The 21,970-nt window shown below is 43.8% G+C and overlaps 1 protein-coding gene across 1 annotated transcript in view; it reads left to right on the top strand.

The window, feature by feature from the left end:
* Window positions 1–21,970, top strand: part of LOC139552808 (relaxin receptor 2-like) — a 206,635-nt gene that overhangs the window by 47,612 nt on the left and 137,053 nt on the right. Inside the window, 1 exon segment of the mRNA XM_071364858.1 lies at window positions 648–719. Within this exon segment, the coding sequence (XP_071220959.1) occupies window positions 648–719 (72 nt within the window).

Here is a 21,970-nt window from a genome sequence, read left to right as displayed (position 1 = left end):
CTTGTGTCTTAAAAATGGTTACGTTCTAATAACATTTAGTACAAGGACAAAGTGTAGAAAAAACGGTCTATATTGGGTCTGAATACTTATGTAAATGTGATATTTCATTTTGCGGGGGTTTTATTCAAATGTTTTGCATGTTCAATGTTCTTTTGGTGTGGCGGCAATGATTTTGCCGTTGCGCAGCGCCACAGCTAAATGACTGCAGCAGAAACACTGACGCGGATGCTACCGTGATTACGGATAATCATGAATGAGTCATGAATAATGACGAGTGAGAAAATGTTACATAGGGTCAAAGATCATACCCCCAAGACATGCTCCCCTGCTATTTGTAAAGGGCTAGGAATATGGAACCAAATACTAAACTTTTGACTACTATATTTAAATTTATAAGAATCTTTAGGGATATCAATCATTTTGAGAAAAAAAACAAGAGCTCATCTGCTGTTCAATCTCAGCTCTAATTATATAATATATCGCATTCATCTCACAGAATAGATGGCTGATGGAATGGATTTTCAAGTAGCATTATGTGTGGATCGGATGTGTGTGTGTCTGTGTGTGGGTGCACGCATCCGTGCGTGCCGCGTGTGTGTGTGTGTCCCCCGTGTAACCATAGTAACGGTGCAGTGTTCCCGTTGCAGGTCTCTGAAGAGTAATGAGATAAAGAGACTGTCGGACAACATCTTCTCCAAATACACACACCTGCAGAGACTGTGAGTACCATACTATACTATACCTTACTAATGTATACTACACGGGGATACCTAGTCAGTTGTACAACTGAATGCCTTCAACTGAAATGTGTCTTCTGCATTTAACCCCTCTGAATCAGAGAGGTAAGGGGGGGCTGCCTTAAATCAACATCCACGGCACCCAGAGAACAGTGGGTTAACTGCTTTGCGGAGGACGACAGATTTTTACCTGGTCAAACTTTTGGTTACTGGCCTAACACTCTAACTGCTAGGCTACCTAACCATACCACATTATAGTACACCATACCATACTATACTATACTATACTAAACCATACTATACCATACCAAACCATACCATACTATACCATACCATGCAATATTATACAGTGCCTTGCAAAAGTATTCACCCCACTTGGCGGTTTTCCTATTTTGTTGCATTACAACCTGTAATTTAAGCAGAATATTATTTGGATTTCATGTAATGGACATACACAAAATAGTCAAAATTGGTGAAGTGACATTTAAAAAAATATATATAAAAAAAGTAAGTAAAAACAAACAACGGAAAAGTGGTGCGTGCATGTATTCACCCCCTTTGCTATGAAGCCCCTAAATAAGATCTGGTGTAAGATCTTATCTAAATAAGATAAAGTCCACCTGTGTGGACATCTAAGTGTCACATGATCTGTCACATGATCTCAGTATATATACACCTGTTCTGAAAGGCCCCAGAGTCTGCAACACCACTAAGCAAGGGGCACCATGAAGACCGAGATTTCCAAACAGGTCAGGGACAAAGTTGTGGAGAAGTACAGATCAGGGTTGGGTTATAAAAAAATATCTGAAACTTTGAACATCCCATGGAGCACCATTAAATCCATTATAAAAAATGGAAAGAATATGGCACCACAACACACCTGCCAAGAGAGGGCCGCCCACCAAAACTCACGGACCAGGCAAGGAGGGCATTAATCAGAGACCAAAGATAACCCTGAAGGAGCTGCAAAGCTCCACAGCGGAGATTGGAGTATCTGTCCATAGGATCACTTTAAGACGTACACCCCACAGAGCTGGGCTTTACGGAAGAATGGCCATAAAAAAAACATATGGAAGAAGGTACTCTGGTTAGATGAGACAAAAATGTAGCTTTTTGCCAATCAACGAAAACGCTATGTCTGGCGCAAACCCAACACCCCTCATCACCCCGAGAACACCATCCCCATGTTTTTCATCGGCAGGGACTGGGAAACTGGTCAGAATTGAAGGAATGATGGATGGAGCTAAATACAGGGAAATTCTTGAGGGAAACCTGTTCTAGTCTTCAAGAGATTTGAGACTGGGACGGAGATTCAGCTTCCAGCAGGACAATGACCCTAAGCATACTGCTAAAGCGACATTCGAGTGGTTTAAGGGGAAACATTGAAATGTCTTGGAATGGCCTAGTCAACGCCCAGACCTCAATCCAATTGAGAATCTGTGGTATGACTTCAAGATTGCTGTACATCAGCAGAACCCATCCAACTTGAAGGAGCTGGAGCAGTTTTGTCTTGAATGATGGGCAAAAATCCCAGTGGCTAGATATTCCAAACTTATAGAGACATACCCCAAGAGACTTGCAGCTGTAATTGCTGCAAAAGGTGTGTGTGTGTGTGGGGGGGGGGGGGTTCTGTCTTTTTGTCTTATTTATACTATAATATACTATATACTATACTATACCATACCATACCATGTCATACCATACCATACCATACCATAATATACCATACCATAATATACTATACCATACCATAATATACTATACCATACCGTGTCATGCTATACTATACCATACTAAACCATACTAAACAATACTATACCATAGCGTACCATAATATACTATACTATACCATAATATGCTATACTATACTACAATATACCATACTAAACCATTCCATAAAATAATATACTATGCCATACTGAACCATATCATATTATACCAAACTATACCATACCATACCATACCATAATATACTATACTATAACATACCGTGTCATACTATACTATACCATACTAAAGCATACTATACCATACTATACTATAATATACTACAATATACCATACTAAACCATTCCATAACATAATATACTATGCCATACTGAACCATATCATATTATACCAAACTATACCATACCATACCATAATATACTATACTATAACATACCGTGTCATACTATACTACACCATACTAAAGCATACTATACCATACCATACTATACTATACTACAATATACCATACTAAACCATACCATATCATATTATACTATACTATACCATACTGAGCCATATCATATTATACCATACTATACCATACCATAATATATTATACCATGCCATGTCATACTATACTATACCATACTAAACCACACTATACCATGCCATACTATACTATACTATACTACAATATGCAATATGCTATACTATACTGTACTATGCTATGCTATGCTGTATTATACTATACTATGCTATACTATACCCCTTTACTGGCTCAAATAACCAACCAATCAGCCTGTTACCAACCCTTAGTAAACTTCTGGAGAAAATTGTGTTTGACGAGATACAATGCTATTTCACAGTAAACAAATTGACAACAGACTTTCAGCACGCTTATAGGGAAGGACAATCAACAAGCACAGCACTACCACAAATGACTGATTTGACTAAATGACTGCATATATTTTTTATACATTTTTTCATACTGGTCCCATGTGGGAATCAAACCCACGACCCTGGCGTTGGAAGCCCCACGTTCTACCCAACTGCGCTACAAGGGACCACCTGGGGAATAATGTCTGCATGTGAAAGGACTGAATGGTTGAATGAATAAGTGGGGAAAGAGTTACAATTACAGAACATGTGTTATTTGCATAAAACACTAATGTGGAAATGTGTGTAGAAATGAGTTTGGGTCCCATTACTTTCACAGCAGCCGCAGCAGCTGAACACTTACCAGAGTTGTACGGTGAATGTGTCATTTGGGTAATCCATCACTTTAAATGCATTCAGCCTTGTAGCTTGCATCCCCATTGGCAGCCTATTCCCTACATAGTGCACTACTTTAGACCAGGGCCCTATTCCCTACATAGTGCACTACTTTAGACCAGAGCCCTGTTCCCTACATAGTGCACTACTTTAGACCAGAGCCCTGTTCCCTACATAGTGCACTACTTTAGACCAGAGCCCTGTTCCCTACATAGTGCACTACTTTAGACCAGGGCCCTATTCCCTACATAGTGCACTACTTTTGACCAGAGCCCTATTCCCTACATAGTGCACTACTTTAGACCAGAGCCCTGTTCCCTACATAGTGCACTACTTTAGACCAGGGCCCTATTCCCTACATAGTGCACTACTTTTGACCAGGGCCCTATTCCCTACATAGTGCACTACTTTAGACCAGGGCCCTATTCCCTACATAGTGCACTACTTTTGACCAGAGCTCTATGGGTCCTGGTAAAAAAAGAATACACTATGTAGGGAACAGGGTGCCATAGGGACGTATTGTTGGGCAGGGAAATTAAATATCTTGTTAAAAAATATGTCTATCTAAAGGGATAACTTGAAAGGTTAATGAAATAATTGAAATACAAATATGTGATTATTTATTAGCCTAGTTAGTAGTTATAAGTATTTAGGCACATCATGTGAATTAGGCCTTGTGAAATTATTGTGAAAAGTACAAGAGCTACTGTTGACAACAGACTTTCAGCACGCTTATAGGGAAGCACAATCAACAAGCACAGCACTTACACAAATGACTGATGACTGGCTAAGTGAAATTGATGATCAAATTCTTGTGGGGGCTGTCTTGTTAGACTTAGACCGTGCAGCTTTTGACATGATAAATCCTAGTCTGCTGCTGGAAAAACGTGTGTGTTATGGCTTTACACCCCCTGCTATGATGTGGATAAAGTGTTACTTGTCTAACAGAACACAGAGGGTGTTCTTTAATGGAAGCCTCTCAAACATAATCCAGGTAGATTCAGGAATTCCCCAGGGTAGCTGTTTAGGCCCCTTGCTTTTTATTTTTTTATTTTTTACAAATGACATGCCACTGACTTTGAGTAAAGCATGAATTACTTTAAATGCATGTAAATATGCGGATGACTCAACACTATACACGTCAGCTACTACAGCGACTGAAATGACTGCAACACTTCACAAAGAACTGCAGTTAGTTTCAGAGTGGGTGGCAAGGAATAAGTTAGCCCTAAATATTTCTAAAACTAAAAGCATTGTATTTGGGACAAAACATTCACTAAATCCTAAACCACAACTAAATATTGTAATAAATAATGTGGAACTTGAGCAAGTTGAGATGACTAAACTGCTTGGAGTAACCCTAGATTGTAAACTGTCATGGTCATAACATGTTGATGCAGTAGTAGCTAAGATGGGAAGAAGTCTGTCGATAATAAAGCGATGCTCTGCCTTCTTAACACTATCAACAAGGCAGGTCCTACAGGCCCTAGTTTTGTCGCACCTTGACTACTGTTCAGACGTGTGGTCAGGTGCCACAAAAAATAACTTATGAAAATTACAATTATCTCCGAACAGGGCAGCATGGCTGAATACTATACTATGCCATACTTTACCATACCATACTTTACCATAACATATCATACCATACCATACTATACCATACTATACTATACTATACTATACTATACTATACAATAACATACCATACCATACTATACCATGCTATACCATAACATACCATACTATACCATACTATACCATAACACATCATACCATACCATGCTATACCATACTATACTATACCATACTATACCATACCATACTTTACCATACCATACCGTTCTATACTATACTATACTATACCATAACATAACATACTATACTATACCATACTTTACCATAACATACCATACTATACCATACTATACTATACAATAACATACCATACCATACTATACCATGCTATACCATAACATACCATACTATACTATACCATACTATACCATAACACATCATACCATACCATACTATACTATACTATACTATACCATACTTTACCATACCATACCGTAATATACTATACTATACTATACCATAACATAACATACCCTACCATACTATACCATACTATACTATACCATACTATACCATACTATACCATACTATACTATACCATACTATACCATACCATACTTTACCATACCATACCGTACTATACTATACTATACTATACCATAACATAACATACCTAACCATACTATACAATAACATATGGTACCATACTATACCATACCATACTATACTATACCATAACATACTATACTATACCATAACATACCATACTATACCATAACATACCACACCATGCTATACTGTCTGACATGACATTGTCTTCTCCACATACACACACCTGCCGAGACTGTGTGTTCTAAACAATTTGAAACTGGACTTGTGTAGAGTAGGTGGACTGGACTGGACTGGAGTAGGTTGGACTGGACTGGACTGGAGTAGGTTGGACTGGACTGGACTGGAGTAGGTTGGACTGGACTGGACTGGAGTAGGTTGGACTGGACTGGACTGGAGTAGGTTGGACTGGACTGGACTGGAGTAGGTTGGACTGGACTGGAGTAGGTTGGACTGGACTGGACTGGAGTAGGTTGGACTGGACTGGACTGGAGTAGGTTGGACTGGACTGGACTGGATTCAACTCGATTTATTGTCAATATTATACATTTGCATGAAAATGTATTTAGTCCATGTATCATAGTTGACTAGTTATAATCCTGTTAGGAACACTGTCATATCTTGTTAGAAGTGTTGAACAGAGTTTGAACCATGGTCGTATATACACCCGCAACACTGTTATCCCACTGAGCTAAAGCCTGGTTCACTAGGCATTAGCTTACACCTCGAGCTAGTGTTCATGTCATTATGCAAGGCATAGTGCACCAGGTAAATTGGCAAAAAAACACTGTCACATGTACAATGTTTAAGTCATTGAACAGACACGGTTATCCAGAGTGATTTACAGTAGTGAGTGCATATATTTTTTATCAATTTTTTCATACTGGTCCCATGTGGGAATCAAACCCACAACCCTGTCGTTGGAAGCCCCACGCTCTACCCAACTGAGCTACAAGGGACCACCTGGGGAATAATGTCTGCATGTGAAAGGACTGAATGGTTGAATAAATACGTGGGGAAAGCGTTACAATTACAGAACACGTGTTATTTGCATAAAACACTCATGTGGAAATGTGTGTAGAAATGAGTTTGGGTCCCATTACTTTCACAGCAGCCGCAGCAGCTGAACACTTACCAGAGTTGTACGGTGAATGTGTCATTTGGGTAATCCATCACTTTAAAATGCATTCAGCCTTTTAGCTTGCGTCCCCAATGGCACCCTATTCCCTACGTAGTGCACTACTTTAGACCAGAGCCCTATTCCCTACATAGTGCACTACTTTAGACCAGAGCCCTATTCTCTACGTAGCGCACTACTTTAGACCAGAGCCCTATTCCCTACATAGTGCACTACTTTAGACCAGAGCCCTATTCCCTACATAGTGCACTACTTTAGACTAGAGCTCTATTCCCTACATAGTGCACTACTTTAGACCAGAGCCCTGTTCCTTACATAGTGCACTACTTTAGACCAGAGCCCTATTCCCTACATAGTGCACTACTATAGACCAGAGCCCTATTCCCTACATAGTGCACTACTATAGTCCAGAGCCCTATTCCCTACATAGTGCACTACTTTAGACCAGAGCCCTGTTCCTTACATAGTGCACTACTTTAGACCAGAGCCCTGTTCCCTACATAGTGCACTACTATAGACCAAAGCCCTATTCCCTACATAGTGCACTACTATAGACCAAAGCCCTGTTCCCTACATAGTGCACTACTATAGACCAAAGCCCTGTTCCCTACATATTGCACTACTTTAGACCAAAGCCCTATTCCCTACATAGTGCACTACTATAGACCAGAGCCCTATTCCCTACATAGTGCACTACTATAGACCAGAGCCCTATTCTCTACATAGTGCACTACTATAGACCAGAGCCCTATGCCCTACATAGTGCACTACTATAGTCCAGAGCCCTGTTCCTTACATAGTGCACCCTATTCCTTACATAGTGCACCCTATTCCCTACATAGTGCCCCCTATTCCATACATACTGCACACTATTCCCTACATAGTCCACCCTATTCCCTACATAGTGCACACTATTGTGTACATAGTGCACCCTATTCCCTACATAGTGCACTACTTTTGACCAGGGCTCTATGGGTCCTGGTAAAACATAATGCACTATGTAGGGAACAGGGTGCCATAGGTGGTGTTGGGCAGGGACAGCTGACAATGAGGACCCCGGGGACTGTATCCACAAGACTAAAAAACTCCCTGCTCTGCGTAGCTTTTAGGATGATGTTAAGACACTGCCAAGACAAGTGAAATCAGCTCATAAAGGTTTATCTCAGCTGGTAAAGTCAGTTTGAGGTACCACAAAGGAGAGATAGTGATGGCGCTCATTGATATTACTGCAAATAATGGGGAATAACCGTGATGAGGCATCGCCAGCTGTGAACCCAATTGTTTGCTTCAGCCAACCACGGTGAACGTAACTGTATATCAAATGTTGCATTGTTTAAAGGCTTGATATCATTTTTGTCTGACATGATCGCTTTGCCTACTCTTAATTCTTCCATAATATGTTGGCATGAATACAGATGTGGGATCTTAATTTGATCACTCTTTTGTTGCTGTAAATTTGAAGCATATTATACTTTTTTTAAAGGCTTCTAAAGTTTGTAATTTCCACTTTGAAATTTCAGATTTGATTTGCCCTAAAGAAAAATGTCCATGAATTATAATCCACATAATTATTCACATTTCCTGTTGCTACAGGATTATTTTCCTGCTGGTCCTAAATATCTGTCGACTAGGCGTGACTCTTATGACTAAAGAGGCTTCATGCGTAGCTTTTATTTTTACCCATAAGAGGAGGAGTAAAACGTCTCTGTTCTCAGCACGTATGAGGCAGAGTAAAACGTCTCTGTTCTCAGCACGTATGAGGCAGAGTAAAACGTCTGTTCTCAGCACGTATGCACGTATGAGGCAGAGTAAAATGTCTGTTCTCAGCACGTATGAGGCAGAGTAAAACGTCTCTGTTCTCAGCACGTATGAGGCAGAGTAAAACGTCTGTTCTCAGCACGTATGAGGCAGAGTAAAATGTCTGTTCTCAGCACGTATGAGGCAGAGTAAAACGTCTCTGTTCTCAGCACGTATGACAAATTGTCTTCTCTGAGACGCTTTGTGGATACGGGCCCGGATCTCCTTGCCACTTCAGAGAGATGTGATTAGGCAGAACTCTACTCTTGCAAGTGCGCACACACACACACACACCCTACACACCACACAGCACACTCACACACACACCCCACAGCACACACTCACACACACACACACACACACCCCACACACACACACCACACACACACACAGAGAGATGTGATTAGGCCCACACCACACAGACACACTACACACACACAGACCACACACACACATCACACACACCACACACACACACACCATTCACAGACTACTTCTACTTACAGTCCCTTCAGAAAGTATTCATACCTCTGGACTTATTCCACATGTTGTGTTACAGCCTGAATTCAAAATGGATGAAATACTTTTTTAAATCTCACCCATCTACAATACCCCATAATGATTTTTTTTTAAAATATTTTTTAATTTTTTATTGAAATGTTATAATACAGAAATATCTCATTTACATAAGTGTTCACACCCCTGAGTCAATACTTTGTAGAAGCCCCTTTGGCAGTGATCACAGTTGTGAGTCTTTTTGGGGTGAGTCTCCAAGACTTTTCCACACATGGGTTGTGCAACATTCACCCGTTATTATTTTCAAAATTCTATAATTCTGTCAAATTGGTTGTTGATCATTTCTAGACAACCATTTTCAGGTCTTGACATAGATTTTCAAGTAGATTTAAGTAAAAACTGTAACTCGACCATCTTCTGCACACCCTACCATTCCAGTGTTTAATTGCTATATTGTAATTACTTCGCCACCATGGCCTATTTATTGCCTTACCTCTCTTATCCTACCTCATTTGCTCACACTGTATATAGATTTTTCTACTGTATTATTGATTGTATGTTTGTTTATTCCATGTGTAACTCTGTGTTGTTGTTTGTGTCGAACTGCTTTGCTTTATCTTGGCCAGGTCGCAGTTGAAAATGAGAACTTGTTCTCAACTAGCCTACCTGGTTAAATAAAGGTGAAATATATATATATTTTTAAAGTGCCCTCCTTGCCTGGTCCGTGCGTTTTGGTGGGCGGCCCTCTCTTGGCAGGTGTGTTGTGGTGCCATATTCTTTCCATTTTTTAATAATGTATTTAATGGTGCTCCGTGGGATGTTCAAAGTTTCAGATCTTTTTTTATAACCCAACCCTGATCTGTACTTCTCCACAACTTTGTCCCTGACTTGTCTGGAGAGCTCCTTGGTCTTCATGGTGCCCCTTGCTTAGTAGTGTTGCAGACTCTGGGGCTTTTCAGAACAAGTGTATATACAGTGGGGCAAAAAAGTATTTAGTCAGCCACCAATTGTGCAAGTTCTCCCACTTAAAAAGATGAGAGAGTCCTGTAATTTTCATCATAGGTACACTTCAACTATGACAGACAAAATGAGAGAAAAAAATCCAGAAAATCATATTGTAGGATTTTTAATGAATTTATTTGCAAATTATGGTAGAAAATATGTATTTGGTCACCTACAAACAAGCAAGATTTCTGGCTCTCACAGACCTGTAACTTCTTCTTTAAGAGGCTCCTCTGTCCTCCACTCGTTACCTGTATTAATGGCACCTGTTTGAACTTGTTATCAGTATAAAAGACACCTGTCCACAACCTCAAACAGTCACACTCCAAACTCCACTATGGCCAAGACCAAAGAGCTGTCAAAGGACACCAGAAACAAAATTGTAGACCTGCACCAGGCTGGGAAGACTGAATCTGCAATAGGTAAGCAGCTTGGTTTGAAGAAATCAACTGTGGGAGCATTTCCATTAGGAAATGGAAGACATACAAGACCACTGATAATCTCCCTCGATCTGGGGCTCCACGCAAGATCTCACCCCGTGGGGTCAAAATGATCACAGGAACGGTGAGCAAAAATCCCAGAACCACACGGGGGGACCTAGTGAATGACCTGCAGAGAGCTGGGACCAAAGTAACAAAGCCTACCATCAGTAAAACACTACGCCGCTAGGGACTCAAATCCTGCAGTGCCAGACGTGTCCCCTTGCTTAAGCCAGTACATGTCCAGGCCCGTCTGAAGTTTGCTAGAGAGCATTTGGATGATCCAGAAGAAGATTGGGAGAATGTCATATGGTCAGATGAAACCAAAATATAACTTTTTGGTAAAAACTCAACTCGTCGTGTTTGGAGGACAAAGAATGCTGAGTTGCATCCAAAGAACACCATACCTACTGTGAAGCATGGGGGTGGAAACATCATGCTTTGGGGCTGTTTTTCTGCAAAGGGACCAGGACGATTGATCCGTGTGAAGGACAGAATTAATGTATCGTGAGATTTTGAGTGAAAACCTCCTTCCATCAGCAAGGGCATTGAAGATGAAACGTGGCTGGGTCTTTCAGCATGACAATGATCCCAAACACACCGCCCGGGCAACGAAGGAGTGGCTTCGTAAGAAGCATTTCAAGGTCCTGGAGTGGCCTAGCCAGTCTCCAGATCTCAACCCCATAGAAAATCTTTGGAGGGAGTTGAAAGTCCGTGTTGCCCAGCAACAGCCCCAAAACATCACTGCTCTAGAGGAGATCTGCATGGAGGAATGGGCCAAAATACCAGCAACAGTGTGTGAAAACCTTGTGAAGACTTACAGAAAACGTTTGACCTCTGTCATTGCCAACAAAGGGTATATAACAAAGTATTGAGAAACTTTTGTTATTGACCAAATACTTATTTTCCACCATAATTTGCAAATAAATTCATTAAAAATCCTACAATGTGATTTTCTGGATTTTTTTTCTCATTTTGTCTGTCATAGTTGAAGTGTACCTATGATGAAAGTTACAGGCCTCTCTCATCTTTTTAAGTGGGAGAACTTGCACAATTGGTGGCTGACTAAATACTTTTTTGCCCCACTGTATACTGAGACCATGTGATACTTAGATTGCACACAGGTGGACTTTATTTAACTAATTATGCGACTCCTGAAGGTAATTGGTTGCACCAGATTTAATTTAGGGGCTTCATAGCAAAGGAGGTGAATACATATGCACGCACCACTTTTCCCTTTTTAGAATTTTTTAAACACCAATTTGGACTATTTTGTGTATGTCCATTACATGATATCCAAATAAAAATCTATTTAAATTACAGGTAGTAATGCAACAAAATAGGAAAAATGCCAAGGGGGATGAATACTTTTGCAAGGCACTGTATTCTCTTACTGAATCTAAATCAACCAATGAAATCAAGCCACAGGCATTGCTGTTAATTTATTGTTTCTCCTCTCATTGGGCCATAATACTCGTCACATAGCAACATTTTATCCACTATTTTAAGTCTTATCCAGAAATGAGAATTTGACCAAAAATTACAGCAATTGTCTGAGGATGGTGCTGTACCTTCTGACATAAAAAGAAAAAGGGGACAGTTTGATAAATAAGCTTCAACTAAAGGTTAACATTTAGGCATGTCACATTGTGCAAAACACAAGTCATATGCAATTGTCTTTTTCTGTCTCCTTCAAAGTTATTTGAAGTTATTTGTTACAGAATGCACATGTCATTAGCCTTAAAACGATTTAAATCTAAAACAAAGATACTTTTAGCATTTTACCCCAAACCCCTTGTAACACATACTGAAATGTACCTGCCCTTCAGTGGGACTTCTTGGATTAGATAAAGTTCAAATAAAATAGAAACACCATTGTTTCTTTCTTTCTGTGGCGGTCCATCCAAACACGTGTTCCCAATCAGGCCCCAGGTGCAATCTGTTAGTCTGGGAAAGAGAAATGGTTGCATATTTTCCACACTAGCCTGTCATATAGTGAAGTGATCTGTAATAACACTGACCTCTCTCAGGGAGAGACTCACTATTTAATATAGCTACTATCAATCACACACACACACACACACACACACACACACACACACACACACACACACACACACACACACACACACACACACACACACACACACACACACACACACACACACACACACACACACACACACACACACACACACACTGTGCGACTCCTATTTAACTGGTTCTTCTTAATTTTATTGTTTAATCTTTAATCTACGACTATTTCATCTTATTGTTTAATCTTACATGCTGGCCACACCGCTCACGTCGCGTACGCAAGTGTTGCAAAATCATTTACACAAACATGTTATTCAATCATTGCACCCAGACTGCTCGCACACCTCAGTGAGCGACTGCGTTGCCAGGCGCTAAAATAGAAATAGGTTCTATTTGTGACGCTCAGCGTACTGCATGTCCGGCCTCTCCCATCTCCTCATTGGTGTTTAGGAGCAGATACCCACGTGCCATCTCCTCATTGGTGTTTAGGAGCAGATACCCACGTGCCATCTCCTCATTGGTGTTTAAGAGCATATACCCACGTGCCATCTCCTCATTGGTGTTTAGGAGCATATACCCACGTGCCATCTCCTCATTGGTGTTTAGGAGCTTATACCCACGTGCCATCTCCTCATTGGTGTTTAGGAGCAGATACCCACGTGCCATCTCCTCATTGGTTTTTAGGAGCATATATTCCCACGTGCCATCTCCTCATTGGTGTTTAGGAGCAGATACCCACGTGCCATCTCCTCATTGGTGTTTAGGAGCATATACCCACGTGCCATCTCCTCATTGGTGTTTAGGAGCAGATACCCACGTGCCATCTCCTCATTGGTGTTTAGGAGCAGATACCCACGTGCCATCTCCTCATTGGTTTTTAGGAGCATATATTCCCACGTGCCATCTCCTCATTGGTGTTTAGGAGCAGATACCCACGTGCCATCTCCTCATTGGTGTTTAGGAGCATATACCCACGTGCCATCTCCTCATTGGTGTTTAGGAGCAGATACCCACGTGCCATCTCCTCATTGGTGTTTAGGAGCAGATACCCACGTGCCATCTCCTCATTGGTGTTTAGGAGCTTATACCCACGTGCCATCTCCTCATTGGTGTTTAGGAGCATATACCCACGTGCCATCTCCTCATTGGTGTTTAGGAGCATATACCCACGTGCCATCTCCTCATTGGTGTTTAGGAGCATATATACCCACGTGCCATCTCCTCATTGGTGTTTAGGAGCAGATACCCACGTGCCATCTCCTCATTGGTGTTTAGGAGCATATATACCCACGTGCCTTCTCCTCATTGGTGTTTAGGAGCAGATACCCATGTGCCATCTCCTCATTGGTGTTTAGGAGCTTATACCCACGTGCCATCTCCTCATTGGTGTTTAGGAGCAGATACCCACGTGCCATCTCCTCATTGGTTTTTAGGAGCATATATTCCCACGTGCCATCTCCTCATTGGTGTTTAGGAGCAGATACCCACGTGCCATCTCCTCATTGGTGTTTAGGAGCATATACCCACGTGCCATCTCCTCATTGGTGTTTAGGAGCAGATACCCACGTGCCATCTCCTCATTGGTGTTTAGGAGCAGATACCCACGTGCCATCTCCTCATTGGTGTTTAGGAGCTTATACCCACGTGCCATCTCCTCATTGGTGTTTAGGAGCATATACCCACGTGCCATCTCCTCATTGGTGTTTAGGAGCATATACCCACGTGCCATCTCCTCATTGGTGTTTAGGAGCATATACCCACGTGCCATCTCCTCATTGGTGTTTAGGAGCATATACCCACGTGCCATCTCCTCATTGGTGTTTAGGAGCATATATACCCACGTGCCATCTCCTCATTGGTGTTTAGGAGCAGATACCCACGTGCCATCTCCTCATTGGTGTTTAGGAGCATATATACCCACGTGCCTTCTCCTCATTGGTGTTTAGGAGCAGATACCCATGTGCCCTCTCCTCATTGGTGTTTAGGAGCCTATACCCACGTGCCATCTCCTCATTGGTGTTTAGGAGCATATACCCACGTGCCATCTCCTCATTGGTGTTTAGGAGCAGATACCCACGTGCCATCTCCTCATTGGTGTTTAGGAGCAGATACCCACGTGCCATCTCCTCATTGGTGTTTAGGAGCAGATACCCACGTGCCATCTCCTCATTGGTGTTTAGGAGCAGATACCCACGTGCCATCTCCTCATTGGTGTTTAGGAGCATATATACCCACGTGCCATCTCCTCATTGGTGTTTAGGAGCATATACCCACGTGCCATCTCCTCATTGGTGTTTAGGAGCATATACCCACGTGCCATCTCCTCATTGGTGTTTAGGAGCATATACCCACGTGCCATCTCCTCATTGGTGTTTAGGAGCTTATACCCACGTGCCATCTCCTCATTGGTGTTTAGGAGCATATACCCACGTGCCATCTCCTCATTGGTGTTTAGGAGCATATACCCACGTGCCATCTCCTCTTTGGTGTTTAGGAGCATATACCCACGTGCCATCTCCTCATTGGTGTTTAGGAGCAGATACCCACGTGCCATCTCCTCTTTGGTGTTTAGGAGCAGATACCCACGTGCCATCTCCTCTTTGGTGTTTAGGAGCAGATACCCACGTGCCATCTCCTCTTTGGTGTTTAGGAGCAGATACCCACGTGCCATCTCCTCATTGGTGTTTAGGAGCAGATACCCACGTGCCATCTCCTCTTTGGTGTTTAGGAGCAGATACCCACGTGCCATCTCCTCTTTGGTGTTTAGGAGCAGATACCCACGTGCCATCTCCTCATTGGTGTTTAGGAGCATATACCCACGTGCCATCTCCTCATTGGTGTTTAGGAGCATATACCCACGTGCCATCTCCTCATTGGTGTTTAGGAGCATATACCCACATGCCATCTCCTCATTGGTGTTTAGGAGCTTATACCCACGTGCCATCTCCTCATTGGTGTTTAGGAGCATATACCCACGTGCCATCTCTTCATTGGTGTTTAGGAGCCTATACCCACGTGCCATCTCCTCATTGGTGTTTAGGAGCATATACCCACGTGCCATCTCCTCATTGGTGTTTAGGAGCATATACCCACGTGCCATCTCCTCATTGGTGTTTAGGAGCATATACCCACGTGCCATCTCCTCATTGGTGTTTAGGAGCATATACCCACGTGCCATCTCCTCATTGGTGTTTAGGAGCAGATACCCACGTGCCATCTCCTCATTGGTGTTTAGGAGCATATACCCACGTGCCATCTCCTCATTGGTGTTTAGGAGCAGATATACCCACGTGCCATCTCCTCATTGGTGTTGAGGAGCATATACCCACGTGCCATCTCCTCATTGGTGTTGAGGAGCATATACCCACGTGCCATCTCCTCATTGGTGTTTAGGAGCAGATACCCACGTGCCATCTCCTCATTGGTGTTTAGGAGCATATACCCACGTGCCATCTCCTCATTGTTGTTTAGGAGCTTATACCCACGTGCCATCTCCTCATTGGTGTTTAGGAGCATATACCCACATGCCATCTCCTCATTGGTGTTTAGGAGCTTATACCCACGTGCCATCTCCTCATTGGTGTTTAGGAGCATATACCCACGTGCCATCTCCTCATTGGTGTTTAGGAGCATATACCCACTTGCCATCTCCTCATTGGTGTTTAGGAGCATATACCCACGTGCCATCTCCTCATTGGTGTTTAGGAGCATATACCCACGTGCCATCTCCTCATTGGTGTTTAGGAGCATATACCCACGTGCCATCTCCTCATTGGTGTTTAGGAGCATATACCCACGTGCCATCTCCTCATTGGTGTTTAGGAGCAGATATACCCACGTGCCATCTCCTCATTGGTGTTTAGGAGCAGATACCCACGTGCCATCTCCTCATTGGTGTTTAGGAGCAGATACCCACGTGCCATCTCCTCATTGGTGTTTAGGAGCATATACCCACGTGCCATCTCCTCATTGGTGTTTAGGAGCAGATACCCACGTGCCATCTCCTCATTGGTGTTTAGGAGCAGATACCCACGTGGGTGATTGAAAGATGAACTGACGTTCAGTCGGTTGTAGGAACGCACGGTAAATTTGGTTGCCTACTGCCATTTAAAGTCAAAATAAGTAAAAAAAGAAGCCTGAGGAAGGAGGTAGAGGACGTGCATGACGAGAAAGGAATTCAGTTTATTGTTTAATCTGTGGATTAATTGTCGGAGTAGAGGATCTTGTGCATTTCAGGTAAAATAACAACCCAATATTTATATCCCAGGACAAATGATCTAACAATAGCAAGCTAGCTAGCTAAATTGCCATAAATGTTTAATGCTTTTCGACCTGTCCCCAAATTAATATAATTGGTTCAGAGTTTGTTTTGATATGATCGTGTCTGGTGTGGGGGTACACAATCAACATGCGCGTCCGGTTTGATCAGCATGTTAGATTATTTTATTGTTTAATCTTAGATTATTTAAACGTATTGTTTAATCTTTGACTATTCCACTCATTCTCATACTCTTATTCTCATAACTGTTTATTGTTTTATTAGTGAGTATAAATCGTCTGCCAATATAGACCGTTTTTTCTACACTTTGTCCTTGTACTAAATGTTATTAGAACGTAACTATTTTTAAGACACAAGAAAAGTGTGTGTGTGTGTATAAGTCTCGCCCCTCACACCCCTTTACCTATAAATAGACCCTCGGATGCAGATACTGTTTGATATGTAATCGCTTCTCAGAGGTGGAAGATAAAGTGCATTCAGACCTCTTGACTTTTTCCACATTTTGTTACGTTACAGCCTTATTCTAAAATTGATTTTTTTTTTAAGAAAAAAGTCAACAATCTACCCCACAATGACAAAGCAAAAAAACTTTAGCAAAAAAAAAGTTTGCTAATTTATTCAAAATAAAAAATGGAAAAATGACATTTACATAAGTATTCAGACCCATTACTCAGTACTTTGTTGAAGCACCTGTGGCAGCGATTACAGCCTCTAGTGTTCTTGGGTATGATGCTACAAGCTTGGCACACCTGTATTTGGGGAGTTTCTCCCATTTTACCCTGCAGATGCTCTCAAGCTCTGTCAGGTTGGATGGGAAGTGTTGCTGCACAGCTATTTTCAGGTCTCTCCAGAGATGTTCGATCGGGTTCAGGTCCGGGCTCTGGCTGGGCCACTCAAGGACATTCACAGACTTGTCCCGAAGCCACTCCTGCGTTGTCTTGGCTGTGTGCTTAGGGTCGGGGTCCTGTTGGAAGGTGAACCTTCGCCCCAGTCTGACATCCTGAGCTCTCTGGAGCAGGTTTTCATCAAGGATCTTTCCCTCGATCCTGACTAGTCTCCTAGTCCCTGCTGCTGAAAAACATCCCCACAGCATGATGCTGCCACCACCATGCTTCACCGTAGGGATGGTGCCAGGTTTCCTTCAGACATGACTCTTGGCATTCAGGCCAAAGAGGTCAATCTTGGTTTCATCAGATCTGATCATCATGAAGAAGAAGAGTCTTGGTGGTTCCATATTTCTTCCATTTAAGAATGATCCATTCTTCCATTTAAGAATGATGGAGGCCACTGTGTTCTTGGGAACCTTCAATGTCTTGGAGCTCTACTGACAATTCCTTCGACCCGAATGGCTTGGTTTTTGCTCTGACATGCACTGTCAACTGTAGGTCCTTATATAGACAGGTGTGTGCCTTTCCAAATCATGTCCAATCAATTGAATTTACCACAGGTGGACTCCAATCAAGTTGTAGAAACATCCTAAGGATGATCAATGGAAACAGAATGCACCTGAGCTCAACTTGGAGTCCCATAGCAAAGGGTCTGATCACTTATGTAAATAAGGTATTTCTGGTTTTTATTTTTAATACATTTGTTAACATTTCTAGCATTGCATTTTCATTATGGGGTATTGTGATGTCATTATCGGACACACACACACACACACACACACACACACACACACACACACACACACACACACACACACACACACACACACACACACACACACACACACACACACACACACACACACACACACACACACACACACACACACACACACACACACACAAAGACACACACACACACACACACACACACACAAAGACACACACACGCACGCACGCACGCACGCACGCACGCACACACACACACACACACACACACACACACACACACACACACACACACACACACAAAGACATACACACAGAGAGAGACACACACACACACACACAGAGACATACACACAGAGAGACACACACACACAGAGACACACACAGAACAGTATATTAAAGATGCACTATGCAGAAATCACTCCGACAATTTCCTCGTTATTAACTTCTACCGAGTCAGAAACCCGGATCCGGGAGCACCCCCCACCCCCCACCAGTAAAAAAGCTGAATAGCATAGCTAGCATAGCGTCACAAGTAAATAGTAGCATCTACATATCATTCAATCACAAGTCCAAGATACCAGATGAAAGATCCACTTCTTGTGAATCCAGCAATCATTTCTGATTTTTAAAATGTTTTACAGGGAAGACACAATATGTAAATCTATTAGCTAACCACGTTAGCAAAAGACACCATTTTTCTTTGTCCACCATTTTTTCTCTCCACCAGTAGCTATCACCAATTCGGCCAAATAAAGATATTGATAGCCACTAACCAAGAAAAAACCTCATCAGATGACAGTCTGATAACATATTTATTGTATAGGATAGTTTTTGTTAGAGAAATGTGCATATTTCAGGTAGAAATCATAGTTTACAATTGCACCCACCATCACAACTCGACTAGAATAAATACAGAGAGCAACGTGTATTACCAATTTACTCATCATAAAACATTTCATAAAAATAGACAAAGCATAGCAATGGAAAGACACAGATCTTGTCACGTTCCTGACCTGTTTTCTGTTGTTTTGTATGTGTGTGATGGTCAGGGCGTGAGTTTTGGGTGGGCAGTCTATGTTTGCTGTTTCTATGTTGGTTTTGGGTTGCCTGGTATGGCTCTTAATTAGAGGCAGGTGTTTTGCGTTTTCCTCTAATTGAGAGTCATATTAAGGTAGGTTGTTCTCACTGGTTGTTTGTGGGTGATTGTCTCCTGTGTCTTTCGTGTCTGTGCACCACACGGGACTGTCTTGGCTGTTCGTTCGTTTGATGTAGTCTGTTCCTGTTCGTGAGTTCTGCGTGTAGTTATGTAAGTTCCATGTTCAGGTCTGTCTACGTCGTGTTTGTTATTTTGTAATTTCCAAGTGTTTTCGTATTTCGTCTTCGTGTTTCAATAAATATCATTTATGTCTTACCTCGCTGCGTATTGGTCCACCGATCCTTCTCTCCTCTCCTCGTCCGAGGAGGAGGAGGAAGACGACAGCCGTAACAGAATCACCCACCAACAAAGGATCAAGCAGCGGGGAGGAGCACAGCGACAGCTGCAGCAGAAATCCCAGGACTCCTGGACTTGGGAGGAGATCCTGGACGGCAAAGGACCCTGGACTCAGCCAGGGGAATATCGCCGTCCCAAGGCGGAGCTGGAGGCAGCGAAGGCAGAGAGGCGCTGGTATGAGGAGGCAGCGCGGCGACGCGGTTGGGAGCCCGAGAGTCAGACCCAAAAATTTCTTGGGGGGGGGCACACGAGGGGAGTGGCAAAGCCGGGTAGGATACCTGAGCCAACTCCCCGTGCTTACCGTGGAGTGAGAGGGCGTCGTACTGGTCAGACACCGTGTTATGCGGTGGAGCGCACGGTGTCCCCAGTACGCGTGCTTAGCCCAGTGCGGGCTATTCCACCTTGCCGCACTGGGAGGGCTAGGTTGGGCATCGAGCCGGATGTCATGAAGCCGGCCCAACGTATCTGGCCTCCAGTACGTCTCCTCGGGCCGGCGTACATGGCACCAGCCTTACAGGTGGTGTCCCCGGTTCGCCTGCATAGCCCAGTGCGGGTTATTCCACCTCGCCGCACTGGCAGGGCTACGGGGACCATTCAACCTGGTAAGGTTGGGGAGGCTTGGTGCTCAAGAGCACGTGTCCTCCTTCACGGTCCGGTATACCCGGTGCCACCTCCAAGTACCAGTCCACCGGTGGCAGCCCCCCGCACCAGGCTGTCTCTCCGGGTTCTCTCTCCAGCTGCTCCCACCTGTCCAGCGCTGTCAGAGCTTTCCTCCTCTCCAGCGCAGCCAGTGCCTATACCACGCACCAGGCTGTCTCTCCGTCTCCTCCCTACAGAACTGCCCGTCTGCCCAGCGGCGCCTGAACTGCCCGTCTGCCCAGCGGCGCCTGAACTGCCCGTCTGCCCAGCGGCACCTGAACTGCCCGTCTGCCCAGCGGCGCCTGAACTGCCCGTCTGCCCAACGGCGCCTGAACTGCCCGTCTGCCATGAGCCTGCAAAGCTGCCCGTCTGCCAAGAGCCTACAGAGCCTTCCGCCAGACCGGATCAGCCAGAGCCTTCCGCCAGACCGGATCAGCCAGAGCCTTCCGCCAGACCGGATCAGCCAGAGCCTTCCGCCAGACCGGATCAGCCAGAGCCTTCCGCCAGACCGGATCAGCCAGAGCCTTCCGCCAGACCGGATCAGCCAGAGCCTTCCGCCAGACCGGATCAGCCAGAGCCTTCCGCCAGACCGGATCAGCCAGAGCCTTCCGCCAGCCAGGACCAGCCAGAGCCGTCCAGCCAGGACCTGCCAGAGCCGTCCAGCCAGGACCTGCCAGAGTCCCTCAGCCAGGACCTGCCAGAGTCCCTCAGCCAGGACCTGCCAGAGTCCCTCAGCCCGGAGCTGCCGTCCCTCAGCCCGGAGCTGCCGTCCCTCAGCCCGGTGCTGCCCCTTATCCCGGTGCTGCCCCTTATCCCGGTGCTGCCCCTTATCCCGGTGCTGGCCCTTATCCCGGTGCTGCCCCTTCATTTAGGTGGTTTTAGTTGGAGGGTGGTCATTGGGAGGGGGATACAGAAGCGGGGAGTGACTATGGTGGTGTGGGGACAGCGTCCGGAGCCTGAGCCACCACCGTGGTCAGATGCCCACCCAGACCCTCCCCTGGACTTTGTGCTGGTGCGCCCGGCTTTCGCACCTTGAGGGGGGGGTTCTGTCACGTTCCTGACCTGTTTT

The sequence above is a fragment of the Salvelinus alpinus genome, chromosome 24 (assembly GCF_045679555.1).
Source record: "Salvelinus alpinus chromosome 24, SLU_Salpinus.1, whole genome shotgun sequence".
In the NCBI taxonomy this organism is placed as follows: domain Eukaryota; kingdom Metazoa; phylum Chordata; class Actinopteri; order Salmoniformes; family Salmonidae; genus Salvelinus; species Salvelinus alpinus.
The sequence above is the reverse complement of the archived record's forward strand: the minus strand, read 5'-3'. Positions and strand labels throughout refer to the sequence as shown.